The sequence below is a fragment of the Panicum hallii genome, chromosome 3 (assembly GCF_002211085.1).
Source record: "Panicum hallii strain FIL2 chromosome 3, PHallii_v3.1, whole genome shotgun sequence".
In the NCBI taxonomy this organism is placed as follows: domain Eukaryota; kingdom Viridiplantae; phylum Streptophyta; class Magnoliopsida; order Poales; family Poaceae; genus Panicum; species Panicum hallii.
In genome coordinates this window covers 18,333,507-18,343,973 of record NC_038044.1, presented here as the reverse complement: position 1 = coordinate 18,343,973, position 10,467 = coordinate 18,333,507, and the positions used below count along the sequence as shown (strand labels likewise).

The following is a 10,467-nucleotide window of genomic DNA, read 5'->3' as shown; positions in this document are numbered from 1 at the left end:
ATTGGTTTTTACTAAACATGGTCCAGCCCTACCATTGTCTTTGCTTTCTTTGTTTTCAATCGAATGGTAGCAAAATAGTCAGAGCATCAGCACAGAAAATGCAAAATTGAAGGAATTTCTCCAGTAATTGAGGCACCAGTGACACCTTGGCATTTTAGGAGCTGATCAATTGCCACCTTTCTGCTCCTACCCCTACTATCAGTAAGTGACCCTGCTGATTACAAAGACCCAAACATAAGTTAAAGGTGAATGGATAAATCTCACGCATCACATTTTATTAGCCAATTATATTCAGTTGATAGCTAAATGTGCAGGTAGTTTGATAGAAAACATAACTGAGTAAATTACTGGTATCTCAATCTAGTTTCACAAACTGGTAGCTTGGACACTCTGCAAGAATGTTAAAAGATTAACAGAGCTATAGTATCTTATACAAGGACTGAACTGTCAGACTATTAGTTAATGGATGCACTGACCCATTCTGTAACTTACTTTACTATCTTGCTGTGGGCACAAATCAAGAAAGCGAAAAGTAATAACCTGCAAACTCTTCGAAATCATCTGGTGGCGGAGTTTGCCTGTTACCACAGAAGGCCCAGCTTGAGGCAGAACATAGAAAAGGGGAAAAACTGGGTTACAGCTGCATCAACGGCATAGGTCCTTAGGGTGAGGTGTCGAGAAGGGTTCGATGTAAATCAGCCATCTCCTATAAATGCTACCTGCACTACAATCTGCACAAATCCGCACACAACATACGGCAACGCTTGCATCAGAAACTCAAGGCCAAGCTAAGGGCGTGTCCAAATCAAGGTTGCAATGGAAGGAAAAATTACTCACCAGTTCTTGGCCTTGCGCTTCTTATCCTTGCGGCATGGCGGCAGTTGGGCTCGCGCCACTTCGTCTTCTCTGACAGATCTGAAGGAGAAAACAAAATACAACATTGGAATAGAAGAATGAAAGTCTGTGCGGGATGTGCAATGTACAATCGTGAGCAGTGAATAGAAGAATACAATCGTGGGTTTGCGGCGTGCAGATGTGCATGACGGCGGCGGTGACGTCCACGTCGCAAGCATGCTTGACGTGGACGTTGCCGGCAGCCACGGCATTAGACTTGGACAGCGTAGGAGCCGTGGTGGTGGAGGTGGCCACGCCTCCAGTAGGGATGGTCGTGGGCACCGGCGGCCAGCTGTGCTACGTGATCTCCAGGGATGAGCAGATGAGCAGATTACCAGACCAAGCACTGATAAACGGGGAAGATGAAGAGGCAAGGGAGATGAAGACCTGGTTCCATACTTGAGAAGTTGAGACTTCATGAGGGTTTTGGAAATTGCAACGGAGATGGGGGAGCCAGCCATCGAGTGGGTATGCATGATCCGGTAAACGTGGACCCTTGGATATGACTGAGTAAGGAGAGAGAAGTGATGAGAAGAGATATGGACTATTGAATCTTATTGAGTTGGATTCATGGGTGCACTGATGGGTGTGGATGTAGAAGAACACCTCTGCTGGGGACAAAAGTTGGAGTGAACGTAGGAAAGAAAAGTTAGGTGAATTTATAGGTGTAGAGATAGAGATAGGTGTAGAGATAGAGATGTAGAAGAACACATCTCTGCTGGGGACAAAAGTTGGAGTAAACATAGGAAAGAAAAGTTAGGTGAATTTATAGGGGTAGAGATAGAGACTTTGTGTGGATATTTTATCCTTTTAAGGCTAGTTTGGGAGCCAGTGCCAAGTTATTCCGTGGAATAGAAGCCCCGGCGGGAATTTCACCAGCCAGTTGATCCCTGGGCAGCCCTCCCCCACCCGTCGCTGTTTGGAAGACAGAGGACGGCAAGGGGCAGGCCCAGCGGGTAATAAATTGACTGCTGTTATCCGCTATGCTGCTAGTAAATTGGCAGCTGCTAAAATTTACATGTTGTACACGAGTAAATTAATAGCTGAGAATTCTAGTACTTCTTTGGTAGCTACCAAATTTCATCATGTGCTCTAAATATTTAAACAAGCAATGCACACCATCAACCGCAAGAAATACACAAGAAATAATTTCATGATCTGTAGCAACATTTTTGTAATAAATAACAAAAAGATCTACATAAATATTCAAATTACAGTCCACAATTATGAGATAAATAGATGTAATTCCATCACAGAGGTAGGATAGCCTTCCAAGAGCACCATGTCAATCCGGAGATAAACTAAAAATCGAATGTTGATTTGTATCCATCTCAAGCCATATAAGGCAAATTCATCTTCTAATGAAAATCAATAGATCATATAGCTGTTTCAGTGTCAAAAGATTTCTCCTGTGTTACAGCCACAAGCTACCTAATTTGTGTGGGCCAAGTATGCTCTAGTGATGTTCACTGAAGGGCAAAGCAAACAGGGGAAGTGTTATCCTTTTGACCATGGTTAGGTGACAATAGGGGTGGTAACGGATTATGGCCCTAGTGGTCTTTTCACAATCCAACTTGGCCCTTATATATTTTTAGCTTAAAATTGTATAAGATTAGAGCCCGGCCCTTAAATTATCTAGGCTAAATTTTAAGGCCCTCTACCACCCCTAGGTGGCAAAGCAATATGTAGTTAGCAGTAGCATCCAATCATAATTGGTGGCAACTGGACTATACATGTGAGATAATTAATGCATCTCAGAAAAGCAATATGTAATTACCTGAGAAATCTTTTTCTCCAATACATAATTTTCCTGCAATTATTCTGAGATTATGCTGCAAGTACCAGCTGCAAGCCACTATTCTGATTTAATTAGATGGTCCCTGCAATTCCTGTTCCAAAAGGCATATATCAACAATAAATTAAACACTAACTCCCAGATTATGCTGATGCTGATCACTCGATCTAAATAAAATGGTAAAGGGATATGGCCATACTGGCCAGTACTATCTGCTAACTGCATACTCTACAAGAGGCAATCTCTAATTAGCAGCAGCTTTGAAAAAAGGCTGCTAAGTAAAATTGGTGCTAACTGAACTATACTTGTTAGATCACTAATACGTCTGAGGAAAGCTTTACAGGGAGCCAACACTATACTTATAACTGAGCAGTAGATGCGTGAACTGCAAAGGAGCAATTAAAATTTGACCAAAGCACCCAAGAACAGGGCATACTTTTTCCCAACCAGTTAACTCAAATCTGACAGTAACATCAGCGGCATTAGTTCGCTCACAGTTTTCTGAAATCAAGATTTTTAGAATAAGTTCGCTCCTTAAATACCACAAGAAAACTAGGCATCCAAATGGACAGAGCAAAGGTATACTCTTCATAACGCAATTCTGATAAGAAAACATGTAACATCAGCGGCATTAGTTTTAACCGGTACATGGAACTGAATATTAACTAGGGCATGGAATTAACTATTAATAACCAGCAAAAAAAAACATGAAACTGACTGTTAACCAATGGATAACTATTAACCAGCAAAAAGCATGGAACTATGTGGTACTGTGTAAATTCAACAAAAAAAAGCCTTGTTACTGTGTTTAATCAGCATTTCATCATACAGCTTTGTAAACTATCTTGAACGAGGTTTCTTACCTGCTACCTGGGATTTTTTTTTTACAATGCAAATGAATGTTTCATCTGTGTCCTACATCAAAGTTATAAGGGTCAGCAATCATGTCTACACCAAAGCTATGTAAACTGCTAGCTTTTGAAAGATAGAGGCATAGGCAGTATGGGCATAAGGCATATAGGCCTTGAAAGAACCTTCCATCAACAGGTAAGGTAACCATCCGGATTTCCGATGCTCCCTTCTCCCACAGATTTAGTCATGAGCTGCTCATGTGCCCCTCTGTTAAATACTGAAACATGAGATCAAGCTAACTGAAAACTGAATAACAACAATACAAACTGAAGGTTGAACTGAATTATGGTTGTAGTTAGTGAAACATGAGATCCAATAACGTGAATTTTCTAGGCAAAATCATCTTAGTTTGGAACGACTAGCTGTGCATCCTATTTTTAGGCCTGAACTCAACTCGTATCTTATTTTTGGGCATGCTGGTACTATACTTTCAGTAATAGATGACCCATGTAGGTGGCATTGATACACAAATGGTGGAGACAGAGCATTGAAAAATGAATAAGACTGAAACTAAATCAATGCTAGCTAACTGAAAGTAGTACTAAAACTAAACCATAACATCGTTCTGTAATTGGCTACAAGTGGCTAAGCAGATTATTCTGTTGGGCCTTCAACTCTACTTGCCAGGGTTGATGGATTTCAGGTGCTCATCGATTTCAGCCACTATCAGTAGCCTGAAAATTGTACCATCCTTTTGACTACCCCCACCAGGAACAATCGTTATTAGTTATACTTGTATTTTCAGAGCATGATGATGTGCATATATGACAGCATATCTGCAGAAGTTTTTAAAAAATAATTACCTAAATCTCTGTGGCCTTGAGGTCCTCCTTTAGGACGAACTGCAATGCCGATATTGCCATCTGGAAACAAGAGGGGAAAAAAGTACAATGGGGTTGAACCTCCACGTAATGAAATGATCACTAGTCTGGTATACGAATGGTCCGACATGCTATCACGAATTCATATGCATAAAAGGTCCCATGGAAAAATTGTTTTGTTCATTGTTCTATGCGGCAGGCAGGCATGATGCATTTCAAAATTAATTAACCCCTAAGAATTAATAGACTTCTCAAAAGAAACATAGAAATAAAGAGATAACAGAAAACTTACATAAAACAACATTGAATATATAAACGAAAATTAAGTGCTTAAAAAAATGAGAAAATCACTTAATATAAAAGCATATACTTGCATATATTAGCACTAAACTAGATCTACCAAGTTTTGGAAAAAATCAACACACGTGACTGATGAATCGACCAAGAACAAGCACCAATACGCCTCCATCACCAAGCATTTCAGGCCCACGAGAGCATTTTGGCTACATACCTTTGGTCAAACAAAAGAAAGAAGCATGCTAGCCTTCCCCTTTGCCCCCAGAAATCTTCTGTTCCTTGAATCGCCATCCTCAAGAACCTATGCGCCCTCCAGAGATTTTGTGCCTCACCTGAGCTTCCTCTCTGCTGTCAAACTCCTGTTTCAAGAACCTATGAAACGGAGGAGAGGGGGCAGCGTCTGCCTGCGTGAGAAGAGGGATCATGGGGAGGCGAAGGAGGCGGAGGCGGGGGCTTGCGAGCAAGGAGGCGGAGGCGGCGTCGAAAGCGACGAGGCGGAGGTGGCATCGCGAGTGAGCTAGGAGGGGGAGCGCTGCTCGGGCTGATGGGTCGTGGATTTCTTTCCCGTGGAAAATGAAGGGAATCGGGCCGCAAAACCCCATCACGCAGGCTTCCAAATGCTGGGAAAATCTGCACGAGGGAGCATTGCCCGTGGGCTTCCCGCCCCGGGGAAAAGGCCAGGAACCCGGCAGGGTTTAGAGTTTCCAAAGGAAGCCTTAAGAGAGAAATGGTCGCCAGCATTTATAACCCCGGAAATGGTTTTGACAAAGCTCATCTTTGAAAAGATAGGCCCAGACCAGAAAGGATGAGACAGCAGTGAAAGAAGCCCAAAATATTTTTTTTCCAAATTAAAACATCAGCTTCTTTTACTTGCCATATAAAACATTGCTTTAAGTAAAATATATATATGCACAGATTGACAGATATACCAAAACATTATAATATTTGCTGCGGGCTGAACTAGGCCAACCTTACTGGCCTGAAATCTAGGTCCGATCCATCGAGCTTCAGGGTAGGTTTACCATGCTACAGAATTGAGCTTTAACGATTATCACATTAATTTTGACAATAAAAGGTATATTATTGTATTACTATTGACATTCAACAGCATTCTTCTAGCTGATGGCTTCTCATCAAGTAGAACTGCTAATTCTAAATTACATTTTGTGTGATATGGGACCAACGAACCAGACATTGTGCTTATTCTACTCCAGAAGATTTGAAGAAAATATGCATCTTCATTGATATCTACCCCTTCTTACAACAACCTATCTTAACTGTTGTTTCTTTCCAATTGACACACTGTTGTACCGTCAAAAGGAGGGTTTCTTCTGTTTCCATCAATCCTTTATCTCACGTTTACTGTACATCAAGCTATTCACAGTATAGACACGCAGGTGGACCAGCGGAGTAAGAAATTATTGCGCCTTGTAGTAAACCTGGTGGAATATGAAAGCATACCATTTAGAGGTTTAAAGTGCAACGACACTTCTTTGACAAAAAGAAAAAAGGAATGCCCGATTAGTGGATTCATTCTTGCATCACCACAAAGCAGATAAATCACAGCAACAAACAGGTCTAGGATTACTGACAAGTCAAAACATGAATTTTGAGCGAACAGAAATCTTAAGATTATCACTGAGCATACATTTCAACAAACCAAACTCTGTGGATGAGGACCATTAAAGATTATTATGTCCCCATAGAACCAGAGAACAAAGTTCCTAAGTAGCCAGACGCAAAAGCTAATCATGGCAAAGTTCATGATTTATACAAAGTAATGAAAGTAATTATATAAATAGGATCAGAGGTTAGAAAAGCATGAAATGTGCACAGCTGCCTACAAGCTTTGCAGTGAAAAATGCTAAAATGAACAGATAGCTGATCAAAGAAGAATAAGAGTTTTACCTTGATATCCCTGTTGAATTGTCCAACTATCAGCCTTTCATCCCAGGACAGTATCGAAGTTATAATTGTGTCACAAGTAATGGAAGCAACGTCTCGGAGTTCTACCTCTGACTCATCTTCCAATAACTCCTATGAAGTAGTTAATAAAAGGGAGAATACAAAGTGACAAATACATTTCAGCAGACCATTTTCCTGGAAGACTAATATATATCAATAAAGCAAGCAAACATACCTGAATTTTTATGATTTTATCCCATCCACCACTATAGAACCATTTGCCACTTAATTTAACGGCATAAATAGCACCATTTTGAAGCTTTTCTGATTTGACGAGGACATCATTCTTCCAGATCTGATTTCAAAAAGGAGGAAAAAGTAAACACTCAAGATTTAGAAAAAAGAACACTGTCAGGAGTAGAGGAAAGGGTATGCCAAAATTTGTGGTACGGAATGTGGCTAGAAAGTAAGATTCATGATTCAGATTTCAGTGAACCTTAAAGTAGCCATTCTCATACGATGAAACAACAAAATTGGCTTCTGTTGAAATTGACAACACAGGGGCTATGCTTCCTGCTATATCATCTTCCAGTACAGACAATGGAGTATGATCAGTGAGCCACCATGACCGAATTGTACCATCCCAACTTCCACTGTAAAGAATACCACTGGCCACCGCAAGGCAAGATACAGTTGATTTATGACCTGTCATGGTGCAGCGAAGTGAATAATCCTGCCAATGGAGAGTACTGAATTAAATTCATATAACATACTTGAATTATATATAATTGACGACACATTCATTTTTTTTATCGAACATGCACGTGATCTGCATGTCATTGTATTACAGATAGCAAAAGAAAAGCCAGTCCTCTTACAAACCCTGAGACAGAGTCAACAAAAAGGCAAACAAAAGAAGAGAGAGAAGAAAGAAACAACAAAGAACGGGAAATAAAAATAAAGAACAGAGACCCCTAGCTCAGACAATCCATGCTCAGGACTGACTCAAGCTTCTAATCATACCGAAGGCCCCTTAACTTTTTTTTCCTTTTGGAAAAAATAAATAAGAAATATATGAAAGACAGAAAATCTGCAGACTTGATCCAACAGAAGATGATGAAGTTATTTTCAAGTCACATTCCAGTACTAGAAGAAAAGCTTAGTACCTCCAGCGACCAGGCTTTGATAGATTTGTCTCTGCTACCACTGTAAAGATAACCAGTTCCAGAGACAGCCAAGCAGATAACCCCTCGATAGAGCCAATCATTATGTTCATACCATTTATTCAAAGGTTCTTCCTTGAGAGTGGAATCTATACGCCAGACGAAAATTCCGCTACCGCTGTCTCCACTTATACAAAGAGAATGATTCTCGTTGTCAACAACAACAATTGTGGTGATTTTGTGTTCATGACCCTTCAAACACTGTACATGAGAGAAGTCCTACGGAACAAATTCAAGAACCAATACGATCAAGATGAGCCATACTAAAACTAGGAAATGAATTGCAAAGGAATACAATGTGGTTTCTCATGGGAGAAGCATGCCTACTTCAATAATGCTAACCATTAAAAAAATATCAAGACAGAATAGTGATAGGTTCATACCTGCAGTGACCACACATTGATAGTTTTGTCATAAGAAGAGCTAAACAAGAATCCGCCTGTAGTGAAAGCATTATTAACAGGCAGTTGTTGAGCCAGCATTACAGAACACCATGAACAAAAGAAACCCACCAAATAAAATAGCATATGATTTAAATTATAGTCCATTAGCAGTGTTAGATTTTTACCTCCAATGGCTAATCCAGTTACACAATCACGGTGGGCAATCAGCGTAGCTGATTTAAACATTCCGGCAGACTCTGGATCATCAATTCCTGACAAATCAAGTGCCCTATCGTTTCTGCACCCACCATTACTTACATCATCCTGATTTGAACTGCTGTCCTCAGCTCCTCGAGACAGTTGTGCCTTACCATCTGACTCAACAGCACTAGATTCAGCAAACATCGAGGATAACTCCCCAAGGAGTAAACATCTAAAACTCTTCTGAACTGCAAAGTCATCATCAGGAGCTAAAGTAACATCACCGGATTTCATCAACAAGCCTCTAACACATTTCCAGACGTCAGCAATCTCTGGACGGCCTTTTGGATCATAGCTCAAGCATGACACTATAATTGCAGCCAATGGTTCAAGTTGCGTACCAAGCAATGAGGCATTAAGCCTTGTACCCACTTTCTTCTCCCAATCATCATATGATCCTTCAGAGTTCCATCCTGCCACAAGCCGCTCATCCCTAGTAAGAAGTGACACCAATAGACAACCCAATGACCAGATATCTGAACTACATCCAAAGAAGCCATCAAAATCATGATTCTTCATTCGCAATGTGTCACCTAGCACTGCCACCACCTCAGGAGCAATTAAAGCCCCAATACTGTATGAACTAACCCCTGCTCGGACTCCCCGGCACAAGGCCAACACCCGACTGAAATCAAGCAGGCAGTGCCCAAAGCTGTCAAGGCAGAAGCAATCGAGCCCAAGGCATCCCAGCGCCAGCCCCTCACCATGCAACCTCATGATCACTTCACATGCTTCCATGACAACAAATCCGATCTGAGCCACCATCTCCTCTTCCAACAACTGGGAAAAACTACGCGGGTGCCGTTCAGAGACCATCCATAATGGCGGCGCGTCAGGGTCCATCCAGACCCCGTAGACCCTGCACACCCGCCGTGCCAACCGCGCGGAAGATGCGATCAGACCGGCCAGCTCCTCCATCGCCGCGTCGCTGAGCGCGCCGATCGCGGCGAGGACCCGCGCCGCGTGGCTGGGCCGGTAGAATTCGGCTTCCTGCTCCGCCGGCGGGCGTCCTTCGCCGGGGCGGGTCTCGATCGGGAGGAGGCTGACGGGACTGCCCCGCGCGCAGAACCAGGGCGCGCCGAGGTCGGAGTCGAGGGATCCGGACGCGAGGCAGGCGGGGGTGGGCGCGGAGCGGAGCGGGGAGGCGGACTCGGGGAGGACGGCATGGCGGAAACGGGAAAGGAGGCGGGAGTGGGAGGCGTGGAGCGGGAGAGGGAGGGGAGCCGGCGCGGTGGCGGTGATAGTGTGGGACGGGGAGGGGGGTGAAGAGGGGAGAAGCGCGAGTAGGGCGAGGTTTTTGGGGAGGGAGGAGGGGCCGAGCGCGCGGGAGAAGGGGACGCACTGGCAGCAGAGAGGACAACGGAGGGAGGAGCCTGCAGCGGCGGCGGAGGCGGGCGGGAGGGCGCCGATGCAGGGCCCGCAGAGAGAGTGGCCGCACGGGAGGACGCGCGGCACAGCGGAGGTGGCGTCGAATGGGGAGAGGCACACCGGGCATTCGGGGGGGTCTGCGTCTGCCGGTGGCGCTGTGGTTGCCATGATCGTCTCCTCCTCGAATCAGCGAGGCTGGGGCCGGGAGGCGGCCGGCAGGGAGGGGTGCACTGCCCACCGCGGCGGCGGAGGCGGGCGGGTTGGACTTCTCGGAGGCGACGGCAGGTCCGGAATACAGTAGCTGTTGGTCGTTGTGAAATGGGAATAGGCACTGGAAATGGTTTTTTTTTTCTGTCGGTTTAAGAAAGCCTACGCAGGTAGGAAGAAAAAATAAAAAAAATAGCAGTCATCCGAATTATTTTATATTCTTGTTTAGATGAAAAAAATGGATAACAGGGATGTATCTTAACTCATTTTTCATCACATTTTGGTATCCAAATTCGTAATTCCTAATTGATAACAGGGATAATGGATGGATACTTTCCATTTTAGAATAAAATACATCTTGACACAATACAAGCCTATCAAAATCCGAGGGATGCTTCTTA

General features: G+C 43.4%; 1 protein-coding gene across 3 annotated transcripts; it reads right to left on the bottom strand.

Moving 5' to 3' along the window:
• Window positions 1-5,753: 5,753 nt before the first annotated feature.
• On the bottom strand, window positions 5,754-10,161 carry LOC112884585. 3 transcript variants are annotated; one of them, XM_025950009.1, is made up of 7 exons: window positions 8,416-10,161; window positions 8,231-8,286; window positions 7,791-8,066; window positions 7,121-7,357; window positions 6,860-6,979; window positions 6,628-6,756; window positions 5,754-6,158 (listed from the first exon to the last, which is right to left on the bottom strand). In XM_025950009.1, the coding sequence occupies exons 1-7, from the start codon at window positions 10,025-10,027 to the stop codon at window positions 6,138-6,140; spliced, it is 2,451 nt and encodes an 816-aa protein (XP_025805794.1). In that variant the 5' UTR covers window positions 10,028-10,161; the 3' UTR covers window positions 5,754-6,137. The 3 variants fall into 3 exon arrangements, 2 of the variants coding, with proteins under 2 accessions (XP_025805794.1, XP_025805795.1); XR_003227132.1 differs by lacking the exon at window positions 5,754-6,158 and having other exon boundaries at window positions 6,735-6,756; window positions 7,121-7,329; XM_025950010.1 differs by lacking the exons at window positions 5,754-6,158; window positions 6,628-6,756; window positions 6,860-6,979 and having other exon boundaries at window positions 7,064-7,329.
• Between the last annotated feature and the right edge of the window lie 306 nt (window positions 10,162-10,467).

Bases quoted from the DNA above. Each gene is read 5' to 3' on its own strand.
- LOC112884585 (XM_025950009.1), bottom strand. From the start codon at position 10,027: ATGGCAACCACAGCGCCACCGGCAGACGCAGACCCCCCCGAATGCCCG. The intron at 8,287-8,415 runs GTAAAAATCTAA...CTTTCACTACAG, and splicing joins AACTGGATTAGCCATTGGAG to GCGGATTCTTGTTTAGCTCT. The intron at 8,067-8,230 runs GTATGAACCTAT...TTTGTTCCGTAG, and splicing joins TCAATGTGTGGTCACTGCAG to GACTTCTCTCATGTACAGTG.